The following is a 26,222-nucleotide window of genomic DNA, read 5'->3' on the forward strand; positions in this document are numbered from 1 at the left end:
GCTGTTACAACTGTTTCACGTGACGTCCCCACCGTCATACATCTCGAAGCAGTTTCAGTTTATGCCACTTTAAAAAAAAATCTCAGAGATTCCACATATTATAACGAAATTTTCCTCGTTTTAAAGAAGTGTATAGTATACGTAATATATGACCGTTCGATTTGTCGAACGTTCTTGATGCTTAATCCTTTAATTAATATTGTATTTAAAAAAACAGGCATTACTTTGGACACCAAAAACTCATGGGTCCTTCCCCACGTTGTCACCGAGGGGAGCGTGACCTCCTTGTCATCACGGTACTGTTGTCAACTGTACATACTGTGAGTGTCTACGACTTTCAGTATGTAGTTTGTAATATGAATTGCGCGATATTCTATTAAGCCAGCTGCAGTCGATTAACGTAAGATTAAAATGTCGGTAAATCGCTGTATTTACTTGTTGTCTCGCTCCCACATCCGATACCTGGTATGTGCTCGCGCTGCCTCCTCAACTGCTGCAGTAGTAAATGATGCTTCCCTGCATCCACCAAGAAAGAGACGCGAAAGCTTCGCTCCGCCGATGAGACATTCATCTTCAAACAGTTCATCGAGACCATTGGACACATCACTGTTTGTACCGCTCACCATCAAAAGTGATGAAGGCGGGGACGGGACAATCGGCGCGGAGTTAACTCAACCGCTGGACAAAAGTAAACTGAATGTTAAGAAATACAAAGAGAAAGACAGGACCGTTTATGCCAGGTTATTCCATAAATGTTAAAGTGATAGTTCATCCAAAAAATGCAAATTCTCTCTTCATTTACTCACCCTCATGCCATCCCAGATGTGTATGACTTTCTTTCTTCAGCAGAACACAAAGATTTTTGGAAGAATATCTCAGCACTGTAGGTCCATGCAATGCAAGTGAATGGTGGCCAGAAATGTTAAGGTCCAAAAAGTCTATAATGGCAGCATAAAAGTAATCTATAAGTCTCCAGTGGTTAAATCCATATCTTTAGAAGAAATATAACAAGTATGGGTGAGAAACAGATCAATATTTTATTATAAATATCTTGTTTTTTGTCGATTTGCATTGTTCGTGCATATCGCCATTCACCACCAACTGAGCAGGAAGGAGAATGTATAGTAGAAAAGGACTTACATTTTGATCTGTTTCTCACCAACACCTATCACACCTGATTATATGGATTTAACCAATGGAGTCTTTTGGATAATTTTTATGCTGCCATTATTTGCTTTTTGGACCATCAAAGTTCACCACCATTCACTTGCACTGCATGGACCTACAGAGCTATTCTTCTAAAAATCTTTGTTTGTGTTTAGCAGAGGAGAGAAAGTCATACACATCTGGGTTGCCATGAGGGTGAGTAAATAATTGTCATTTTTGGGGGAACTATTCTTTTAATGAATTGTATTAAACACAATACAAAATTTGACTGGTAGGGTGAATTTTTAGGGCTTTCAGAAACAATTACATAAATCAAATAAATCTCCCGAGATACATGTACATAAACTGTTGAACATTGTTGGGAAAAATAAGTAAAAAATTAAACAAAAAATTAGTGAGAGTATGAAAATAGTTTTGACAAGACATTCCACAGTGCTAAAAGTGCCCAAACTTAAAGAAACACCCTAATATAGTCATCTAGATAATTGTTTATTTATCTTGTGAGCAGAAGTTTTTGTAGAAGACTGGACCTTGAATGTCTGGACCTTTTTTTATTCACAGGCGAACTTCTCAAAGTACTGAATAAATTCTACAAAAGGAAGGAAATGCAAAAACTTGCTGCTGACCAAGGGCTTGATGGTTAGTTTTGTTTTTAAGCAACACTGGAATGCAATGTACCCATGATTGTCTTATTCTTACATAACTGTCCCTGTATTTGTCAACCATCACTATACTCGTAACTTTATTTTATTGTCATAGTACAGTACAGATATTGTGCTGTCTCCAAATAAACAGAAGTTTGTTACAGATAGTATTGTAGTATTATCATGATGTTTGTTTGATCTTCAACAGCTCGCCTCTTTCATCAAGCCTTTGTCAGTTTTCGGAAATATGTGCTAGAAATGAACTCACTAAGTGCTGACTTACACATCATTTTTAGTGATGTCTGCTTTGGGGCTCGTGAGTATTTACATCAAAAGTATTTAAATGGCCAAAGTCCATAGGTGGCCTAATCTGAAATTTATATATTTGTTTCTGTTTTTCTAGGGCACATAGATGATATTTTCCCATACTTTATGAGACATACCAAACAGATTTTTCCTATGTTGGATTGTATGGACGATTTGCGCAAGATCAGTGATTTAAGGGTCCCAGCCAACTGGTATTGAGAGTTTCATCCACTGATTTTACTCATCGTGTAGTATTGTATTCTCTCTCAGTCTACTGAAGTTTTTTTACTCAATAACATAGATCTTCCAGTCTGTATTTGCCATTATTAGTATTTTACCAATCTAATATTGTGAACATGTGATAAATGTGTGTTACAGGTATCCCGAGGCAAGAACTATTCAAAGAAAGATAATTTTTCACGCAGGACCGACAAACAGTGGCAAGACCTATCATGCCATCCAGAGATACCTAACAGCCAAATCCGGAGTTTACTGTGGACCTCTAAAGTTGCTGGCCCATGAAATCCATGAGAAGAGTAATGATGCAGTGAGTTTCATTCAGATCAGTTTCCTTTGTTTTTTTTAAAGTGACACATTAGCTGGGAATGTTAGTGCACACTGACACAGTGTATGATTTATCATAAGGGAGTGCCATGTGATCTGGTGACAGGAGAAGAAAGAATATTTGTTGATGCAGAAGGAAGACAATCTGGCCACATTGCCTGTACAATAGAGATGTGCAGTGTTACGACTCCATGTGAGTATGTTAGCAGACAGCTGGGATCACTGGGCCTCATTTATGAAACACAAGCAGAAGAAATCTATGTAATATGTTCTTAAAACTGTTCTCATGAAAATTTTTACATTGAATTGAATGTGACAATTTTTGAGAGAATGGTTCTATAAATGATTTAAACAAATACGTTGTTTCATGAAAAAGGCATTCTGAGTTTATTATGTTGAGTGTTGATTATGGTATTAGTGCGACGCAATCTAATGTTTTGTACTTTAATATTCTGTGTAGATGAAGTGGCAGTCATAGATGAGATACAGATGATCAGAGATCCCTCCAGAGGGTGGGCTTGGACAAGAGCTCTTCTTGGTGAGTTGTGTTGGGAAATCATCAAAAATACGATTCATTGGGGCCTGGGAAGCTCAGCGAGTAAAGATGCTGACTACCACCCCTGGAGTTGTGAGTTCGAATCCAGGGCGTGCTGAGTGACTCCAGGTCTCCTAAGCAACCAAATAGGCCCGGTTTCTAGGGAGGGTAGAGTCACATGGGCTAACCTCCTTGTGGTCGATATAATGTGGTTCTCGCTCCCGGTGGGGCACGTGGTGTGTTGTGCGTGGATGCCACAAAAAATGGCATGGGCCTCCACACGCTCTATGTCTCCGTGGTAACGTGTTTCCGCAAGCCATGTGATAAGATGCGTGGATTAACCGTCTCAGACGTGGAGACAACTGAGATTTGTCCTCCGCCGGGCCACCCGGATCGAGGCACATGGGCAATTGGGCATTCCAAATTGGGGAGAAAAAATAAGTTATTTATTTACCACTTTAATATTCAGTCTCAGCTAAAATGTACACAGACTATGGTCATTTTGATCTGTATGACCCATACATTTTTTTTGTACGGAAGTGGCATGTTAAAGATCATTATTTCTATTTCTTTTCAAGGTTTGTGTGCTGAGGAGATTCATGTGTGTGGAGAGACCGCAGCAGTTGAATTTGTCACTGAACTCATGTACACTACTGGTGAGGAAGTTGAGGTAAGCTTGTCAAATGCAATTTTTTTATAAGAATCATTTAAAGACTATAACGTTACAAAGACCAGTACTATACTTTGACAGAAATGCTCTTTTCTTAATCTTTAAGGTTCACAATTATAAGAGGCTGACCCCATTTTCAATCTCAAATCAAGCTGTGGAATCTTTAGATAACCTAAAGGCTGGTGACTGCATTGTGTGCTTCAGCAAAAATGACATCTACTCAATCAGCAGGCAGATAGAGATCCGTGGCCTGGAGTGTGCCGTCATTTATGGCAGCCTTCCCCCTGGTACAACTCTTTGAATGCAACTATACATTTAGTGTGCGACTTATTTTATCTGGAAGGTTATTAAAATGGTGGTACTAACATCACATTTACACTTTAGCCACTTTTCCACCATCAGGCCGAACGGTTCTGAGCAAGGTGAGGAACTGTTCCAATAGTATTTCCACTTTAGCATGATTCAGCACAGCACGGTTACAACCGTTCTTGGCCCAGACTTCTCGGCACTGTAAGCAAACTGTGCTGAACCGTGCTGGTTGAATGCTTTAGTACGTGGTGAGTCACGATTGCCAATTTGCCAATGCCAATGTAACTAATTTGTTCTTGGGTAGCTGGCAAAGTTCACTATGGTGAGATTAATAAAATGCGATTTAAAAATAGTGTATGTTTGGTGTATGATGAACTAGTATAGTACTTTATTTTTTTCTACACACCTTTTTTGTCTCGTATATTTTGTCAATAAATGTCCTTTTTGCTAGTATGCAAATTTGTACCATTCTGTGTGTTCATGTCCGGTGGCATGCTCAAACTCTGCAAATGATGGTAAACCTCTCGCCGCCTTCTCTTTGCTTTCCTTTTTGCAACGTGGGGCATTTCTTTCCTATGCTTTAGCAAAGTAAAAACAAGAAGAAAATGCAGTTCTAAAATCTGGAATTTGCAATCATCCTCCATAGCCCACTCGCCCCAGTGTTTACCACTCATGCTGTAGTCAACTGATGTATTTGTTACGTACGATGGTAGAAAAGATTTTCCTTATTAGATCACAAGGATTTCTCCTTGGCTAAGCTATCATTTTGTTTGGTCAACAGGCACCAAGTTGGCTCAAGCTAAAAAGTTTAATGATGCAGATGACCCCTGCAAAATCCTTGTTGCCACAGATGCAATTGGAATGGGTTTAAACCTGTGAGTAATATCAGTTGCATCTTACATTTCTATTGATTATTTTTACCTATATCTTTATAGGTATTTTTTGAATTTATATATAGAATTTTTTTTTTTAAGTTTACTCTGTATTTATTACACATTTTGCAGTATGTTCAGACATCAGTTCCACGTCATAGCTTACATTATCACAAAACGCAGCTCTGATAAGGATTGATCAATTAAATATCTCAAAGTAAACTTGTTCTGTACGTACTTCAGGAGCATTAGGAGAATCATCTTTAACTCTTTGGTAAAACCAAATGTGAATGAGAAGGGGGAGAAGGAGCTGGACACCATCTCCACCTCACAGGCGCTGCAGATAGCTGGGCGAGCAGGGCGTTTCAGCTCTGTGTTTAAAGAGGGTGAGGTCACTACTATGCAAAGGGACGACTTGCCTGTTTTGAAGGAGATCTTGGGGAAGCCTGTTGACCCCATTGAGGTAAGGCTAGTCTATTAGCTATCTAATAGCAGTAATTTTAACTATAATTAAAGTGAGAAATCTATGATCTTTTGTCCGTGTTTGATGATAGGCTGCAGGATTGCACCCCACAGCAGAGCAGATAGAGATGTTTGCCTACCATCTGCCCCAAGCAACTCTCTCAAATCTCATTGTAAGTGCTCATATTTTACATGCAAGATTCCCATGGTTGAGGAAAACCTGGAAATATCAGGGATTTTTAAAACTGTTTTCCAGGCATGAGAAGTCATATAAATTAATAAAATCTTACAAGTCATGGAGAAGACATGGAAATTTCTATTGAGAATTAAAAAAATTTTTAGTCAGGCTGCTCTAAAATATTTAATTGGCTACATATTCCCTGAATGTAAAGTAAAACCATAGTGATTGCCAAATGAATGAGTAAATCTTTCTCACTGATATTGGATATTTTGAATGAATCGGTCAAACTGGTTCAGTAATTTGTCTGCATTGCAGGGAGTAATGGAATACATGTAATGGGATTACATATTTGAAAGACAAAATCAAGTAACTGTTTTCCACTACAGATACAATTTAAATGGTTGGTAATCAGAATACAGTCACATTCATAATATTTTGATTACTGAAGAGTTTATTTTAAATTTCACTATTAATTTTTTTCATTTAATATTTCGCATATTCAGTTGGAAAACTTTTATCCATATAAATGATTCAATTCGAGGAGTGTTTGAACAACGGTGAAACACTATCTTATGACGTGTTACATTCATATAAGCAGACAGAGGGCGCTTTCACACTCTTATGAGTGAAAAGGTGGATATGATGATGTTGAGGAACTTTCCTTTTGGGAGCTTAATGGAGAGAATCCACATATGATCTGAAAAATATGTCATTGTGTACTCTGTGGGGTTTTGAAGTAAGTTTGGAGCAGCTGAAATCTTATGTTATGTTAACTACATTTTAAAGTGTCATGTGAACATTTAACTTTCTGCTAAGCTAAAATGCTATTTCTAGCCCTTTTACATGCAACTGTTTGCAAGCATAATTCTATTTTTTCTATGGAAAAAAAAAAATCCATGGTAGATAATAATTAGGGAAAAGATGTACTGGAGAAATCGTATTCATTTTTTAATCCTCAATTTGGAATGCCCAATTTCCCAATGTGCTCTTAAGTCCTCGTGGTGGTGTAGCGACTCATCACACTTGCCTCTGCATCTGAGACGTCAATCTTTACATCTTATCACGTTGCTTGTTGAGGGCGTTACTGCGGAGACATGGCGCCTGTGGAGGCGTCACTCTATTTTCCGCGGCATCCACGCACAACTCCCAACACGCTCCACCGAGATCCAGAACCACATTATAGCGACCACGAGGAGGTTAACCCAACATTACTCGACCCTCCCTAGCAAACCGGGTTGCTTAGGAGCCCTGGCTGGAGTAACTCAGCACACCCTGGATTCAAACTTGTAACTCCAGGTGTGGTAGTCACCGCCTTTACATGCTGTGTTACCCAGGCCCCACAGAAATCTTATTCTTGATGATTTGTCCTGTAAAAAAAAGATTCAAATATCCTTAAAACAAGATACATTTACTTGATCTTGTTTTAGAAGCAACACTGCATAAGATATATTTTCAGAGAATGTATTCGTATTGTGTATTTTGTCTAACTGTACTGGCAAATGTATTTTTTTTTTCACTTGTTTATATTCAAAACAAGTGGAAAAGATCTGTGCTGAAAAAGTAATCCAAAGTGTTTATAATAGTGATTTTGAGTAATCTAACAGAATGTATTACAAATGACATATTCCAGCATGTGTTCTATATCTGTAATGTAATACTTTTTAAAAGTAACCCTCCCATCCCTGTTCTTCTGTGATTCGCATGCAATTTGTTCTGAATTTTAATTATTATTAAAAAAAATTTATCCTTATCCAGTAATCACAAATGACTGGAAGGCTCGTGAAACCCTTTACATAATCACAATTATTTTAACAACTATTAATAATGCTCTTTTAAAAGGGTCTATTTCCATTCTGCTCTTCTACACAGGATATATTTGTGAGTCTTTCACAAGTTGATGGACTTTACTTTGTCTGCAACATTGATGATTTCAAATTCTTGGCGGATATGATTCAGCATATTCCTCTGAATCTGCGCTCCCGCTACGTTTTCTGTACTGCCCCCATCAACAAGAAACAGCCCTTTGTGTGCACATCTTTTCTCAAGGTGAGAAGAATGAACTGAGTGAACCGCAGCTTAAAACTTGCTTGGTTACAGAGGAAAACAGATTATTACAGATGATAAATGGAAAATGTTGCCATTTGACCTGAATATTTAGACGTTTGAGGTTGTAATGAATGTTATGAGAATTGTGTATTCATAACCCCATGTTCCATAGTACTAACAGCAGTTCCTTTTTATTTGGAAATATGTTGCATTTGTTCTCTGTTTTGGCACATTTTGTTCGATGTGCTTTACTGATAATGTATTATTTAAATTATCTAATAAGGTTAAGTTTGTCATGATCTGTCCTTTTCATGATCTCTGGCAGTTTGCCAGACAGTTCAGCAGAGATGAGCCTCTGACATTTGACTGGGTCTGTCGACTTGTAAATTGGCCCCTGGCCCCTCCCAAAAACATCAAGGACCTTGTTCACCTGGAAGCTGTCCATGATGTGTTAGATCTTTACCTTTGGCTCAGGTATAGCTTTCCTCTCATGTAACCATTATTTTTATATTGTAGCTTTAATTTGGTGAGCAATGAACCGGGAATTCATCAGTAATGATAACCATATTCCCTCTCACAGCTATCGCTTCATGGACATGTTCCCAGATGCTAACCTCATCCGTGGGATTCAAAAGGAACTGGACACAATTATCCAGATTGGTGTGCGGAACATCACACGGCTTATCCGTGCCACCGAGAACCAAACCGGCTCCACTGAAACCAGTGCCTTCACAAGAATTCCTAGTTCAGACTCGCCACCACTCAGGAGGGGAAGAGGATCAAAGGTCCAGAATCAAAGAGAAGAGCACAGGATATCGGACTCATCACTGGGCTCGAGACTGGTGCGGGATGGACTACTGACTGAAGAGCTCTTACAGCAACTGCAGAGAGAATGGGTCAGAGAGCAAAGCCACACTGAAGACGACTCCATTTCTGAAAGTAAAGTCAAAGGGAAAAGAAAGAAAAAGAAGTGAGCTATCCTGTGTAAGACTGCATTTTCTATACTTGTAGAAGATCCTGTTTACAAGAGAACACACCATTGTATCTGAACTGGATTGTTTCTCCATTCATGGAGCACTTGACGTCTATCTTGCTATAGTACATAATTCAAATAATGTTAAATAGGAGTGTTAAAAGAACCCTGTACCACCCACATATATGTATCAAATAAAATGATTTAGATATGTTTAATGGCTCTCTGTTGCCTAACGCCTTACAAAAAAATAAATAGTTTAGTCCTCTACAAGATCATTGCCAAAATGTTATTGTAAAATGTGCTCATCTTTGAAAGGGATTATTTAGGACACCCTCAGGTTCCTATGAACTTATAAACGTAATACCCCATTTGACCTAGTTGTCTTGTCACTCCATTGACACCTGCCATTGAAAATCAATAATTTGTATTTACTCTCTTCTATTTTTAGCATGCTTATGCAATCTGATGTTATTTTAGGATCTCTGCTTGACCAATGAATTACTACAGCTAATGCATGGAACGATTTCATCTTGGTACACATTGCGTAATCAGCCTTTAACATTCAAGGTTAATGTTAGGGTCAGTTTAAAAAAAAATCAATGCAAATCAGAACCATTCAGTATATTGGAGTTTTACTATAAAGAAACCCTAAAATGAAACTTCTGTCATAATCTAATCTCCATCATGTCATTCCAATTCTGTATACTTACAGAATATTCATATCTACTCTGGCTTGCTTTCTTATGTGGAACACAAAAGAATATCACATTAAAGGACTATTCCGTGTTAAATACATGTTGAGGTCAATCGACAGCATTTGTAGCACAATGTTGATTACCACAATTTATTTAAAATGTATTTAAAAAAGCAAAATCGAAGTTACAGTGAGGCACTTGAAATAGAAATGAATTGGGCCAAATTTTGAAGTGTTTAAAGGCAGAAATGTGAAACTTATAATTTTATAAAAGCACTTGAATTAATTATTCTGTTAAAACTCATGAATTATTTGAGCTGTAAAGATGTTTAATTATTTGTTCTTTTTTTTTTACAGTCATTTTAGGGTTTGTTGACATTACATCGTCATGGTACGAAGCTGTAAAATTGGCTATAACTTTAAACAGAAAGGGTTAGTAAGTGATTTTATTACAATAAATGTCATGTTAGCTGGTGTGTGGTGAGTGTACTGGTGCACTATGTCTGCCGTCACATCATCCAGGTGGAAGCTACACACTGGTGGTGGTTGAGGAGGGTTCACTGTGTAAAGCGCTTTGAGTGTCAGAAAAGCACTATATTAATGTCATGTTCATTCACTTGTTCTTGTTAACACACATCATTTATGTGTTGTGGCTATACTTTTGAAACTGTTTTAACATTTACAGATTTTTTATAACTATTTTTATATATATATATATATTTTATAAAGAAAAGGAGGGGTAAGTCTAAATTATTTTTTGTGATAATATTATGCCACAAATGCTGTCAGTTAAGTTGTACTGAACCCCGAATGTTCTTTTAAAACATTTCCTAGAGATTAATTTTAAAGTTCGAAAAAGGAACTCAAAGTATTATTAAAGTAGTACATGCAACTTCTCCTGCATATTTCAAGTCTTGTGAAGACATACAGCAGGTTTTGATGAGAAACAACCAGAAATTCAAGTCATTTTTCAGGGACAATTTTGATGTCTGTTGCACATTTATGAGTGCTCTGAGGGAAGCTAATTCACAGGGGCTAGCATTGTTTTTATCAATAAATTGGTCATGTAAATTGGTATGTATGATGTTGAGTCCCTTTTTTTTTCCTGATGAATATGATAGCAAAGAAGTGAAACAGTGCAGTGAGATAAAGAATTGGTCGGTCAACCTTGCCCACAGTGTTTGCTAAAGGCCCCTTTTTAATCCCTTTCTGTAACTATAGTAACTGTATTAGCTCCACTCTGAACCACATCTTAATCTTTGGACTCTTTGGGGTTTTTGGAAATATTTTCCTTGGTTTAGAGAAACATGTTGCTATAACATTGGCATGTGTATATTCTTTATACTGCCTTGCATTTACAGAAAAACAAATCAAGAGTTTTATCAGAAGAGACCTAGAAGAGTGAAGGCCTAATATTGACAGGGCAGCAATACCCATCCATTGATCATCTCAGTTGTCTCCTGGAGAATGTCTTTGTCTGCATTTCACATGTTTAACTCACTGGATCTTTTGCCTTCTTACTAAGGATGTTTACATATTAAACTTGAACAGAGCAGAAAGGAGTCTGTTTGATCTATTGTTTCACTCTTGATTGTTTTTAGGTGCTAGCCACTGGAGCTGTTTGGAGTGAAGTCAAACATTTTGCTAGGAGAGATATAAGAGCAGACGGGTTGGAGCAAAGCTTATCCATTAATTATTTAACCAGGAAAGGGGAGGGGAAAACAACTGCTGAACTCTTGCATTGGGTATAACAGTCTCAGGAGAATAAAACTTTACTCTCACGCACAAGAGAGCACACTTCTAGAGGCATCGCGAGGGCACAAGGGTGCTTTGTTTAAATCTGATGATTAATTTTAGTCTTTGAATCAGCCAAGATCAATTTATCTGAGGAGACCACCTTCAGGAAGTCAAGATGTTTGCTGTCCATCTACTGTCTTTTTATTTCTCAAAGCTGCAGGAGGATCAGATAAAGAAGGTAACTTAATTTTGATTTTCAGTCAGACATTTATTATTAGCAAATTTAGAATGAATGTTTCTAGAAGAATTATTGCTTTCTGTATCACCTATGCTTGATGTTTGTACATACTTTTGTAATCCCTCAGTCACTTAAAATGGTCTGTGTATAATATCTTGTTGAAGTCTCTGTTATTTTTCACCTATACACGTTTCTTTTGTGAAAGTGTTTGGGATTTTTATTTTTTATTTTTTGCTTCATTTTTGATAAATTCTTGATTCATTCTTGCTGACAGTAAGAGTTTGTTTAATCCTATCAATGTATTGTCAGACCTTGCATTGTCCTCTTGATGAATGTGATTTCTCTGGTCTGTGGAATCATTAACTCTCTCCTCGCACATACAATTGTGTGGACAGATAAATGACAATATGAGGATAGAGGACCTTGCCCTTGTCATACATTTATGGAGCTGTATTTTATTTGGCCACACTTTTTTTTTTTTTTTTTTTTTTTTGTGACCAGAAATTAGGCACTGTAACAATTTTTGTAGCCCAGTTTGTCTCTTCTTTTATTTCTTGTCTTCTTGTATCCACTAACTTCTTTTAATATTTTACTTTAAAGGTGTCTGATATATGTCACATTAAAGCAGTATAAATTTTATCTTCTGAAACACGCCTAGGTTATCTTTCATGTCATATAATTGCACAGGGTGACTTTAGGAATTATTAGTATTGTGTTTTTTGCTTGGTCATTGTAATTTTCTAATTTCCTTGAAATGTGAATACTATATATATCTTTTGCAAACAGAGACTACAAAACTTAGTAGTTTTATGTAGAAAAGGATTTCAATTTGTTTCAAATTGCTGTGTTTCTCAACAGGTCGACAGATATCTTTATGCTATGCGCCTATCTGATGAGCAGTTGGCGGACATATCTGCTCGCTTTTGCCTGCAGATGGAGAAAGGACTGTCAAATGAGAGCAATGCAACAGCTGCAGTGAAGATGCTTCCAACCCACGTTTATGCAACGCCTGATGGCTCAGGTGCATTTGAGAAATGCGAAATAACCATGTCCAGGATGTTATTTAGCTTTTGAGTTATTAGCAATGTTTATGATGGATTGCCACATACTAAAGATGTTGTTTCCTTTCATTCTTGTTACTGTAGAGAAGGGTGAGTTTCTGGCACTGGATCTGGGTGGTTCAAAATTCAAGGTACTACAGGTGAAGGTCTCAGAAAATGGGAAGAGGACAGTACAGATGGAGAGTGAAACCTTTCCCATCCCTGAAGAGATTGTTAATGGGAGAGGAACAGAGGTAAGACTATTAAAATCACTGCCCATTACAGGTTGCAGCATATTCTGCTTATGTGAACAGGGGTGTAGTTTTGGCTAAGTATAAATAATGGGGGGTACCTGCTTATTTTTATATATTTTTTATTTGGGTGGGGCAGGTAGCATACCCCCTGAAATCTACGGCACTTCATGTGAATAAAAAAGGTTGAAAAAAGCAGTGTTTTAACCAAAGTTATTCTCATTAGTAATGATTCATGGAATTTAAACAAAGGCCAGTTAGCAGTTGAGTATTTATTCACTGTTGAGAAATGTACAATGAACAATCTCACCTGACCTTAGGTTCTTAGTCATCGTTTACAATATAGATAAGAAAATGGACAAAAGACAGATTGTTGTCTGAATACAAAGCATAATTTAATTTAATGGTTTAAAGATGATGTTCGTAATTTGTTATGTTAAAATTACAATCAGTTACAATTTTTAATCAAATTAATTACATAATATGGAATTTAATTTATCGCATTTATTAATATTTCTTGAGAAAGTGATTACAGCGGAAACGACTTAAAATACGCCGTCATTTTTGGGGCATACAGATAAGTGTAAGACATCATTAGGGACTATAAAGGGTCTACTTTTATTTGTGTACACTCACAATAACAAAACCTTGTGCTTTGTAAAATAAAGAAAATAAAAAGGGTGAGCTGTCAACAGTCTCTGTGTTCCCGAGCATATTTCAGAAACGCGTCACAAGTATTCGCGGAGTTTCAGTTCATTTTTATCACACAAACATGAAACATATGTCTAAAGAAAGCTTAAAATGTCTACTTTTAAATAAAACAATTCACATTTAAAACAAATATTCTCCTGCAATGTAATATGTATGAAACAAAGCGATGTACAGTTTTTACTTGCTTATTATAGGTAATGTGATAACATTTTATATAAACATGTTCATATTTTACTAGTGGGACTGTTTTCAGACTTGCCAGCCAGGATTCACATGATTTCAATTTGAAATATGTCCTAATAAGCAAGTTTTAGTTACATGTAAATGTTGTTTCAGCTAAAGGAGGTATTTAAATTGTATGCTGTATGATATAAATAATATGTAATATGATATAAAATTATATGAATGTTTAGAATATATTTTATCTAGTGTTTATGCTGCCTCATTATCATCAATGCTTGTGCTTGCAAATATCTGTTCAGGTGTAAATGAGTAAAATGCTCTTTAAATATGCCCATATTAGAAAATCAGCATATTTTATGATTTCTAAAGGATCATGTGACACTTAAGACTGCAGTAATGATGCTGAAAATTCAGCTTTGATCACAAATTGCATTTTACAATATATTCAAATAGAAAACTTCTTTTTAAATTGTAAAAATTGTTCACACAATGTTTTTACTGTATTTTGGATCAAATATATGCATTCTTGGTGAGCAGAAGAGACTTCTTCTAAAACTTTTAAATGGTAGTGTAGGTATAAAAAAAAAGAGTAAAGTCTTTATGTAAAGAAAATGTATAGTCCGATTACTACTTTTAACTTAACTTGATTTTGATCATTAAGTCTCCTCACATTCATTCTCTTTCTGTCACATTCCTCATTGATAGGCCCAGGGGAGGGGTCTTTTGTCTCCTCAGGTGTGAATTACAATCAATATTCATGATAGTTCACGCCTCCTCGCATATGACCTTTCTAACATTAAAAGTGTCTTACAAAAGTTCAATTACTATATTGTTTTGTATGAATGAGTGATCAGAATGGTTTTCACATAATTTTGTAGCAAAAACTCTAGGCTACAAGATCCAGTTCTCAAAAGTCTTGTGGACAAATGTTCAGTATGTGTTATATGGACTTATTTCAATGACTTAAAAATGTTAGTTTTTTCAAAAAACATGCATAAACGTTATTTTCTCAAAAATACAAACATGTACACACATGATGCTCACATATTATTGTAGCCCAGTTTGTGCTGAATACAGTGTTATCAGACTTTTAATATGTTTTTAAACAACTGAAAAAAGCACAAATGTCAAGGCATGTCAAAACTTCTTCAGGGCCCAAAACACCCTCAAACCCCAGAGGGTTAAAGTTCACATCAACCATCAGAATGGGGAAAAAATATATCTCCGTGATTTGGACCGTTATGTGAACATTAACTGAAGCTCCTGACCCATATCTGCATGATTGTATGCTGTACACTGCTGCCACTGATTGGCTGATTAGATAATCACATGGATAATTGTGTACTTAATAAAGTGGCCGGTGAGTTTAGTCAATAAGACAATTACAATATATTACATTATTGTGGCAGACAAGTACAGCATTGATTAAGCAATTGAAAAGGTGCTTTTAGAAGGCAGTATAGTGCTTATTTCCATGTCATTGAAAATATAACTATCATTGGCCTATCAAGGGATTTTCGTAGAACAGCTCTTATGTACACATGTACATGCTTTTTAACGTGGATCGACTCGCAGTTTAAGATTGACCCGTTTTAACTTTTAACACTGATTTACATCAAGTTAATTTAGTTTTTGGCCGATACTTCATGATATCCTCCAAAGAGGTGATCTGACAATGTATCTTTTTACATTTCATTTATTTATAAACAAAGCTACTGTACAAAAAATGTCCCTACTTTTTTCATCTGCAACTAATGGTAGAAAAGTAAAAAAATGTATGAGTACATTCACTCATAATTTCATGCACACACTCGAGCTCACACACAAGCTCACACACATACATACATACATACTGTATATACACAAATAAATGCATACATACATTTCTCTGTTTGTTTGAGTATCCAGAGACTCCCCTTCCACCTGACACGGCAACATTGGCGTGGGTTTGGGGTGTAACTAGTTGTTTGTTTGACCAATGGAGGATGAGGGAGTATTCAGTGAAAACTGTTTGACAACAATCATTATTTTTGCAATCCTATTTGGTTGGTAGAAATTCCACACTTCAGCTTTAAAACCTTTTTTATGAAATCATTTGAATTGCCTTCTCCTTTTTGCATCTTGCAGCTTTTTGAGCATGTGGCAGAATCTTTGAAAACTTTTCTACAGAAGCACCACATTAACCAGAAAAGCAAACCTCTCGGCTTCACCTTCTCTTTTCCCTGTGCACAGTCTAAAGTAGATGAGGTACAGTACCACTCTGACATGTTGCCATATAATTCCACACATCCTTAACCTGCTTTAATTGGATCAAGGTACTCAATGCATTGTTGAGGTATTGGTAAAATGTAATTTTTATCAATGCAACAGTGAAAGGAATACAGTAAGTGAATATACGAATCACTTGATCTCCTCACTGTCCTGTTTGTATTATTTTGACACAGGGCATCTTATTGTCATGGTCAAAGAATTTCAAGGCCAGAGGTGTTCAAGGGACCAACGTGGTGCAGTCATTAAGGAAAGCCATTAAGAAAGTTGGCGTATGAATATATATTTTTTTCTCATCATTTAAACTCAACAAAATTAGCTATTTTGATATTGCAGATAGCAGTCAAGAAACTTTCAGCAGGCATATCTATAATATTGGTAATTAAGTCCTTCTGCTCCGTGTGTCTGTGTGTGTGTGTGTGTGTGTGTGTGTGTGTGTGTGTGTGTGAGAAGGGAGTTGATGTGAATGTCCTGGCTATGGTCAATGACACAGTGGGGGCCATGATGACCTGTGGATATGATGACCAGAACTGTGAGGTTGGAGTTATTATAGGTAAGACCTCACTGCCCACCCAGATTCTCTCTTAAAGGGATAGTACACCCACAAATTTAAATTCTCTCATTATTTACTCGCCCTCATGCCATCCCAGAGGAGAATTTGTAGTTTATATCTCTTCATTTTAAGAGTTATGCTAAATAGTCAGTGAAGGCTAGCTTTCTTCTATAATGACAATTTGAGGTTTCATTTTTGCCTTAATCTGCTTCCTCAGGTACTGGAACTAATGCTTGTTACATGGAGGAATTGAGACACATTGACCTGGTGGAAGGAGATGAAGGCAGAATGTGTATTAATACTGAATGGGGGGCTTTTGGAGATGATGGTGTGCTTGATGATTTCATCACAGATTTTGACCGTGAAATTGACGCCGCCTCAATTAATCCAGGAAAACAGCTGTAAGTCCTTTTTGACGGGCAACAGAATGTCATCGGATTCCTCTTGCATATACGTACATATTCACACAATATGTTGGGTAATTCACTTACAATATGTGCATTTAGCTCAGAATGCCAATGAAAATGTTCTGTGATTTGGTTATAGTCTACTGTATATGTATTACCATTGTGAAATGCAATTTTAGAATGGGATATTCAAACACAACTATTGTTGTATCTCCAGCTTTGAAAAGATGATCAGTGGGCTGTACATGGGTGAGCTTGTGAGACTTATCCTGCTGAAGATGGCCAAACAGGGTCTACTATTTCATGGCCAAGTCACTGATGCTCTCCGAACCAAGGGGAAATTTCAGACTAACCACATCTGCTTGATTGAACAGTGAGAAGAAATACAGATAAATATAATCCGATGTTGACTGGTGAAATACACTTTTCTAGCTCTGAGGAATCCTATGCTAAGCCATTATTGCTACTATAAAGTATTTTGTTTTTCTTGTTTTAGGCATTATCTGTGCATATAAGCAAATTTTTATGGTATTTTACATTTTTTTAAGTATCTGGTAGTCTAACTGTTAGATGTTTTCAGGTATAAATGTGGACTGGAGAACACCAGGGAGATCCTGAAAGAACTGGGACTGAATCCCTCTGATGATGACTGCGTCGCTGTCCAGCATGTGTGCACCATTGTCTCCTTCAGGTCAGCTAATCTGGTTGCTGCCACCTTGGCTGCCATCCTCACACGGATCAGAAAGAACAAGAAATTGAAGACTCTTCGCACCACCGTAGGAATGGATGGAACAGTCTACAGAACACATCCACAGTATGTCAGTTTGAATGATTACTTTTTTTAGCAATTGCACAAGTAAAAAGTCAAATAATATGTTTATTTACTCCTATGCTGCTATTTTTCTGTGTAACACAAAAATAGATATTTTGAAGAACGTTCACGCTGCTCTTAGCATATACAACAACAGTTCATATTAACCACAACTGCGAAAGATCACTATAAATGCACCATAAAAGTTGTCCAAGTCGCTTAAGTCATTTTTGTCTTTCTTGCGTGAAGAAAGACATAAATTCTCACCTATATAATGACAGAATTGTCATGGGTATATTTTAATAATTTTGTGTGAAATTATGGATTAGATGTCATTTAAACCCCACAATGTTCAATACTTGTATTTCTATTTTGTAGGTACCCCAAAAGGCTCCATAAAGTGGTCCGACGTCTGGTATCTGATTGTCATGTTCGTTTTGTGCTGTCTGAAAGTGGCAGTGCAAAAGGTGCAGCTATGGTGACTGCAGTTGCTCAGCGATTAGCTTCTCGACGTAAGGAGATTGATGATACCCTGGCAGCCTTCGCCTTAAACTCCACACAGCTCCAGGAAGTGAAGGAGAAGATGCGTGTTGAGTTGGAGAGAGGCTTGAGAAAAGATTCCCATCCTACTGCTTCTGTAAAAATGTTGCCAACCTATGTTAACAGGACTCCAGATGGGACAGGTAAGGAAAACTAGCCTTCTTACAGCAATCATGGTGGCAAACAGCAGATCTTTGGTGAATTAAAAGTTCTTGTGTGGTTTTTATTTATTAAGGACATTAACATTTTATATTATGTTGATTTATGTATTCAATCAGAATTAGATCTGAATTATTACCATGATTAGGACTGGGGAATTTAGGCAAAAATGTATTTTGCTGTATTTAATTTTAATGATATATTTTACTATATACACATTTTATGGACAGTGATTCAAAAGCGTATGGAAATTTATTTATTTAAAAGTAAATAACGAAAGATAGAATGAAAATGCTCTTATTCAAGACTGTGAAAAAAATAAATATTTGTAGCACAAGCTCTGATGGAATTCTCATTCCCTACCATGCAGTAGCATTTAATATACGCACCATAGAAACATTACTAAAAAGTTTCTACTGGCTGAAATATTTTTACCAGTAAACAGATTTTACTGGTAAATCATCCACCCCTGACAATAAGGATAAATAATACATTTTGTTCATGGCATGAACTTTGTTACTTGCACAGAGACAGGAAAGTTCCTTGCCTTGGATCTCGGAGGAACCAATTTCCGTGTGTTGGTGGTTAAGATTCGTACTGGTTTGCGGAAATCTGTCCGGATGTACAACAAGATTTATGCCATCCCACTGGAGATCATGCAGGGCACAGGAGAGGAGGTGAATGCTTATATACTAATAGACTACTTATAATCATCATTTGTTATGTTCTGCTGTCGATATCATAGCCTTCATTGTTGTCAATCACGGTAATGCAGAAATGTAAATAGTATTTTCTTTTCAGTTAAATACAAATAAATGCATTAATGTCACATATTTAAGATTATTGTACCATTTGGGCTCATGATAGAAATGTATCAGTGTAATACTCACAAGAAATTTAAAGGGATAGTTCACTCAAAAAAGGAAATTCCCTTATATTTTACTCACTCTCATGCCATCCCAGATGTGTATGAATTTCTTCTGTTGAACTCAAACAAAGACTTTTAGAATAACTAAATGATGAGAGTAGATAAGTAAATGATGAGAGAATTTTCATTTTTGGATGAACTCGCTTTAAAGCTGGTTTAATTTTTATGTTTTTTAAATGGGACTTTTTGCCTTGCAGCTGTTTGACCACATAGTTCAGTGTATCTCTGATTTCTTGGACTATATGGGGATTAAGAACACTCGTTTGCCACTTGGCTTCACCTTCTCTTTCCCATGCAGTCAGACGGGTATTGATAAGGTAAAAAGGCATTTGCTGCAGCTTATCAGTTGTCACATGTTATATTGTTGTGAAAAGTTCAACTTCAAAAACTTCTAAACACTGCAATTTCCAATCCTCATTGAAATATACACTGCCGGTCAAAAGTTTTAAAACACATGATCGAAATATTTCTCATGATCTTAAAAATCTTTTGATCTGAAGGCGTATGCTTAAATGTTTGAAAATAGTTTTGTTGACAGAATATTATTGTGCCAAAATATTATTTTATTTCATAATAAAACTAAATTTTAATTAAATTGAAAATTAAAATTGATGACTTGGACCAAATAATAAAGAAAAGCAGCCAATAAGTGCCCAGCATAGATGGGAACTCCTTCAATACTGTTTAAAAAGCATCCCAGGGTGACACCTCAAGAAGATGGTTGAGAAAATGTCAAAAGTATATTTCTGCAAATTAACACAGTTTTGATTTATTTTGGATTTTGTTTAGTCACAACATTATTCCCATAGTTCCATTTTTGTTGTTCCATTGTTTTTATGACTTTACTATTATTCTAAAATGTGAAGAAAAAAAATGATTATAAAGAATGAGCATTTCAAAACATTTGACCGGTAGTGTAATTATCACAATAGTCTTAAAACTCTTCTGTTGTGTGGTCCTACATACAAAATGCTTGAAAAGTTTTAAATGCACCTTAAAATAAAATGTACTGGCACATAGAAATGACAAATGTATTTACAATTGCTTTCCTTGCCACTGCCTCTTTTATCATCCACTTCTTAAGGGAGATTTGGTCTGCTGGACAAAAGGCTTCAAAGCAACAGATTGTGAGGGGTATGACGTTGTGGATATGCTGAGAGAGGCCATCAAAAGACGAAATGTGAGGAGAAAGCAAACATCAAGTAGTTTTACAGCGATGAGCTCACTGAACAGCTAATAGAGTAGCACCATAACCTATAGTGTGATTGTGATATTTCTTAATTTTCTCTTTGAGGAATTTGACCTGGATATCGTTGCTATAGTGAATGACACAGTTGGCACAATGATGACATGTGCATACGAGGACCCTAAATGTGAGATTGGTCTTATTGCTGGTATGTTTTAACCTAAATTTCCAGTGGTTTAACATTTTTTCTGTGGTATTTGATTGAGGCTTTATGAAAACACCACTGAAACAAACATTCTAGTTTGTGTGATTCCTACTGTAACTCAACAGGAACGGGCAGCAATGTGTGTTACATGGAGGAGATGAAGAACATTGAGTTTGTGGAAGGTGATGAAGGGCAGATGTGCGTGAACACAGAGTGGGGAGGTTTTGGGGAGAACGATAATATTGAGGACATCCGGACCAGATATGACAAAGAGGTGGACATAGGATCATTGAATGTGGGAAAACAAAGGTAAAGATGACCTTTTGTAGATGATTTTCTGGCGATTGTACTATTACTCTTCTGTTCATTAAACGTATAGTAATGCTCAGAAGATTCCATGGACTATTGCTGTAGGTTGTTCCTTTAGTAACTGTATTCTGTTATTTTGTTGTGTTCTGATCTTGACAGTTACACAGACAAGTACACAGCATGCTTTGATTTTTAACTGGAAGTTTAGTTTTTACACATTTGTCCACATGTGGGCAGTATAATATAAAGATTTCAAAGCATGTGAACAGTGCTGGAAACCTGCTATAATGCAACAAGCCTTAAGTTGGCATAGGGCAAAAATATTTAGTTTCACTTTTGAATCTACCATTTTCATGCCATACTTTAATTTTTTTTACATTGGCTAATTGATTGATTGTTTATTTATTTAATGCAGTATTAGCAAATACTTTTGGAAATTGTAAGTCAAATTATTTTATGCTATTTTATATAATAAAATATTCAAAAACTATAATTTGTTACACTTTACAATAAGGTTTAATTCATAAATATAGTTTATGGCATTAGGTATCATGAACATAACATATATGTTTAGATAATTTATTCATATTTGTTAATGAACAATACTCTTGTTCATTGTTTGTTCATGTTAGTTCTTAGTGCATTAACTAATGTTACCAAATATAACTTTTGATTTAAAAAATGTATTATTGCTATGTGTTGAAATAAACATTAACCAAGATTAATAAATGCTTAAGAAGAATTGTTTATTGTTAGTTCATGTTAACTAATGTTAACAAATGTAACCTTATTGTAAAGTGTTTGCATATAATTTGTATTTTAAAAATGCTAAGTAAGCTATTGACAATGTATCAGATTTTGCATATAGAGCCGAATATTATCCTCTTTTGTTGCCAGGTTTGAAAAGATGACCAGCGGAATGTATTTGGGAGAGATTGTAAGGCAGATCCTGACTGACCTTACAAAACGTGGTCTTCTGTTTCGTGGTCACATTACAGAGCCACTGAAGACCAGAGGCATCTTTGAGACCAAGTTCCTCTCACAGATTGAGAGGTAACCATTCTTGGCATTGAGTAAAATCATCACATCCTTCACTTGAATGCTGAACTCAATTTCACAAATATTTTGGCATCTACTTTATATAATTACACTGGCATGGTTCATCTTACTTTATAGCTTTGACATTTAGCAAATTTTTGTATATAAATAAATAACCCTTCAATTAATTTACTATTCCTACTTTATCACTGTTTCTTGTACATAGCTGGAAATTATTTATTTGAGTAGTCGTGGAAGGTTAATATGTCTCTTTGGCCTGTTCTATTTAACAAGTGACCGTTTAGCACTGCTGCAAGTGAGGTCCATTCTGCAGCATCTGGGCTTGGACAGCACATGTGATGACAGTATTATCGTGAAGGAAGTGTGTGGAGCCGTTTCTCGCCGGGCGGCCCAGCTCTGTGGAGCTGGAATGGCTGCCATTGTGGACAAAATTCGGGAGAACCGTGGGCTGGATCATCTGGAGATTACTGTTGGAGTTGATGGCACCCTCTACAAGTTACATCCCCAGTAAGAAAGATCAGTGCTTCATTCACAAAAATGTGCTAATATTTTTGAAGTGTTTGATTCAAATTCTAAACTTGACATTTCCCTTCTCATTACAGCTTCTCCACAATCTTAATAGACACTGTCAGACAGCTTTCCCCCAAATGTAAGGTGGCTTTTATCCTGTCAGAGGATGGCAGTGGGAAAGGTGCAGCCCTGATCACAGCTGTAGCACGGCAGCATAAAGAGAAACAAGAACTTTGCTAGACCCTCGGACTGCTTTTCTCAGAGTGCTGCAGAGGATTTCTAGTAAAAAAAATTATAATATGCTGACATTCAAGAAATGTTTCTTGTTTTGAAGCTTTATTCTTATTAGTTTTTTGATGTTGTTGTTGCATATTTCTGCATTAGTGCAAAAATTGGCAGAAAAGTGTACAATTATTATTTTTTTTCTTTTTACTGTTGTTATTATTATTATTTGATTTTGAATGTCTTGATAAGTGCAATACAGATTGCATCAGTATGAGCCTGAGTATGCTCACTGTACTCTGTTTGCAGGTCTTTCTCTCATTTGCTCTCCTTTTGTTCAGAATCAGTGAGCAGTTTTGCATGGGCAGTCAGAGAGAATGGCTAACAGAGGCAAACTAAAGGGGTTGGTGACTGTGCAGTGGAATGTCATGACACTATTTGGCAGTAGTGATGCTCTTTGGTAGTGTATAATGAAGCTTGGTAACAAAGCACCCATATAAAACGAGAACTGCTAAACCCTTTTTTTTATTTTTTTAAAAAAAGCAGTGAATTTGATTTTCCTCGAATAATAACAAAAATAAAATAAAAATTCAGGATACTTAAGATTGTAGGATTGTAAATATTATCCTAAAAGATTTTATCTTGGACCTACTTAAAGATGATGTTATTTTTTCAATGTTAAAAACTTAATCCTTTCCCAGTTTATTCTTCAGAGATTTTTCATCTGTTGATTTCCCCAAAAAGTGTGAACTATGTGCTATCAAAACATTGCTCCATTCATATGAGCATCTTAGCCAGCCAGACACAGCAACATTGGCTTAAAACATTCTGTGCACTTTAGAGTTGGGCTAGTTATTTTTTTCAACCAGTGGAAGACAGGGGGAATATTTGGGAAACCTATTATTATATTTAACCTATAACTGTCATTATTTGTACAATTCTGGCTCCAGTCACTGGCAAAGGAATTAGACGCATCAGTTTTAAAAGATTTTCAGTAAATACATTTTTAGGACACTTAAACACCTTGTGAATTGTTTTTCACCTTGCTGTTTAGGGCTTCCATACTACAGGAAAGTAACATCACAAAAGGTGTGATTTGCAATGCTAAGAAAAAGAGTTCCTTTCTATGGAAACATGGTTTATCATTATTTCGTCTTAAAATATGCATGACTGCTTTTCAAAGGGTGATTTAATAGATGCATCAGCACATTTCTTTTTGTTTTTGCTAATTTAAACTCCTATTGGATTAGACAAAGCAGTTAAACCAGGCCAGCTCTATCACAAATTCTCTCAGAGCAGGAAGGGAATAGTTTACTCACTGTAATCCCTCCTAATGCTAGCATCCCTGCAGAGGAATAGTGTGCTGAAGCAACAGAGGACAGTAGCCATGCTCACCAGCACGTCACTGTACCTACACAGTGCACACGCCAACATACACATGCAAGATTAGAGGTGCATGCAATCACTGTAAGAGAACTCTTCTTGGACTGGCTAAGTTGCTAAACTCTTCTACAATGAGTAGTAATAAAGTAACTTTGCCATTTATTTGTATCTATTTATGATCTAATAATTGCACTCTGTGTCTGCCAAGCAATATACATAACTGGCCTCTAAATTACTTTTGCCTGGATAATAATAGCAAAATATTGAAAGGATAATCTCAGATCTGTTAGAGGCCTTACAATAGGACTCTTCAGTGCAGAGGCACTGTTGGGTTATGTAAGACCACATATTTAATCCTGTTTGATCACAACAAAACAGACTTTGGGATTCCCTAACCTAATTTTTATAGTACTTGCCTTCAGTTATGAGCTGAATTTACTTTACAATATATACCAAAAGTAAATAGGTTGGTCTGTCGTAATCTTAGTCATGACAGTCTCTGCAACTGGTTGCTCAGAAAACCCATGACAAAATGGAAATGTACAATTAGCCAATTAGATTAGATCTTAAACTAGACTGAGAAAGCATTTGTCCAGTTTTGTGGACAATATGCATCAGTTATTAAATGGATTGTGGCTCACGGGCATGCCTCTGAGACTGAAACTAAAGCAATCCTAAATTATATTGATTAGGTTTGCTTGTCATTCCAGGCATACATAAGTCTAAAGGTGAATGAAGATTGTATCGACACATAATTAATATTTCTTTGAGTGCTTTAAATGTAATATTTTTGGGCAAATACATTATTCTAAAGAAAAGTAAAAAGGAAAGGTTAAATGACCAACAGTAACTGGAAAGATCATTAGAGATATATATATATGTATGTGTGTGTGGCAAAGCGCGAGATGCAGCTCTATTATAGATGGAGTCGGGCGGAGCAAATAATTATACCCACGCTCAAAACTCCGGTTGATATTATTTCCGACTACGCCACCTGAGGAATTTCACCCCAAGAATTTAACAACCTCTAACTAAAAGGCACACGCAGATCCTAATCATAGACGGAATCAGAGACAATGGTAATCGTACAAAAAGTTTATTAATTGGTCAAAAGACACAATAATTAAAAGCATTGACCAACAATCACGCTCATCTACTTGTTAATTTTATCGTGGGCAACAGAGGAACCCGGGCTTACCAACAAGGGCAGTCTCAAGATATCACCCTTAGGAAAAATCACTATTCACCAGTGCACACACGCACACACACACACAAGCACACACTCAGCAACTCATTTCGGAGCAAACCACGACACACAGTGAGGAGGCCACCACCAAAAGATCACTCGTCTGCCCCCCCCCGGGTGCCCAGGTCCTGTCAACAAACGAAAAAAGACATTAAGAAAGAGCATAGATATGCAAAGAAAACATACAGCTATATAATGAATTAATTGATGCAATCCCAAGAAGGAACCAACCAGTTGGTCCCTACTCAGCAGTCACAAATCAAAACCCTAAAAAAAAAAAATAAGACACAAACTCAAGAGTAAATAAAACAAAATGTCAAAATGGACTCGGCAATGTAACAACCAAATTTGAGTTACAAATTTATACTGTTTTGATAAGTAATACTGTAATTCTCTAATCACCATTAAATTCAAAACAAAGATATAAATTCAAAACTTGCTTGACCATTCAAATCAATTAAAGAAATAAACAAGACAGACACAAAAAACCCCAAGCACTAAATCACTGAGCCCAGCACAGAACATTAAATTTAAGACGACATGAGCTCGTGGGCAGCGTATCAGTCCCGTGCTGGACGCGGGATAAACAGTGGAAACAGAACAGCAGTCTATGAAGAAGCAAAGCAAACAGCACTTATGCTGAAGCGCAGGGCGTTGGAGCAATCAGCACATTATGATGAGGCACAGAGCACATACTCATTCGGAACGCCGCTATTGCCCTTAGCGCATGCCTAAAACAAAACAGAAGATGTTATACTGCAATTCATTCACCCTTAGCTTCACGCTCGAGCAATATACTCACAGCAAAGCATGCTGTCCCAGGATCACTATCCCAAACTATGCGGTGGAT

The 26,222-nt window shown here is 36.5% G+C and overlaps 2 protein-coding genes across 2 annotated transcripts; both read left to right on the plus strand.

Annotated features, from left to right (window-relative positions):
- The first annotated feature begins 272 nt into the window (after positions 1–272).
- On the plus strand, positions 273–10,667 carry supv3l1 (SUV3-like helicase). Its single transcript, XM_052150608.1, has 15 exons — positions 273–688; positions 1,729–1,806; positions 2,020–2,127; positions 2,215–2,329; positions 2,496–2,664; positions 2,763–2,874; positions 3,142–3,219; positions 3,795–3,886; positions 3,993–4,173; positions 4,977–5,070; positions 5,311–5,530; positions 5,622–5,702; positions 7,580–7,756; positions 8,082–8,230; positions 8,337–10,667. Exons 1-15 carry the CDS (start codon positions 412–414, stop codon positions 8,728–8,730), a joined length of 2,325 nt encoding a protein of 774 aa, XP_052006568.1. The 5' UTR covers positions 273–411; the 3' UTR covers positions 8,731–10,667.
- A 523-nt stretch (positions 10,668–11,190) lies between these two features.
- hkdc1 (hexokinase domain containing 1) lies at positions 11,191–24,176 on the plus strand. Its single transcript, XM_052150607.1, has 18 exons — positions 11,191–11,401; positions 12,260–12,422; positions 12,547–12,695; positions 15,714–15,833; positions 16,031–16,126; positions 16,308–16,407; positions 16,625–16,808; positions 17,032–17,187; positions 17,395–17,628; positions 18,004–18,308; positions 18,853–19,001; positions 19,450–19,569; positions 20,337–20,432; positions 20,547–20,646; positions 20,769–20,952; positions 21,850–22,005; positions 22,285–22,518; positions 22,614–24,176. Exons 1-18 carry the CDS (start codon positions 11,339–11,341, stop codon positions 22,759–22,761), a joined length of 2,757 nt encoding a protein of 918 aa, XP_052006567.1. The 5' UTR covers positions 11,191–11,338; the 3' UTR covers positions 22,762–24,176.
- The last annotated feature ends 2,046 nt before the right edge of the window (positions 24,177–26,222 follow it).

Source organism: Xyrauchen texanus, chromosome 20 (assembly GCF_025860055.1).
Source record: "Xyrauchen texanus isolate HMW12.3.18 chromosome 20, RBS_HiC_50CHRs, whole genome shotgun sequence".
Lineage (NCBI taxonomy): Eukaryota > Metazoa > Chordata > Actinopteri > Cypriniformes > Catostomidae > Xyrauchen > Xyrauchen texanus.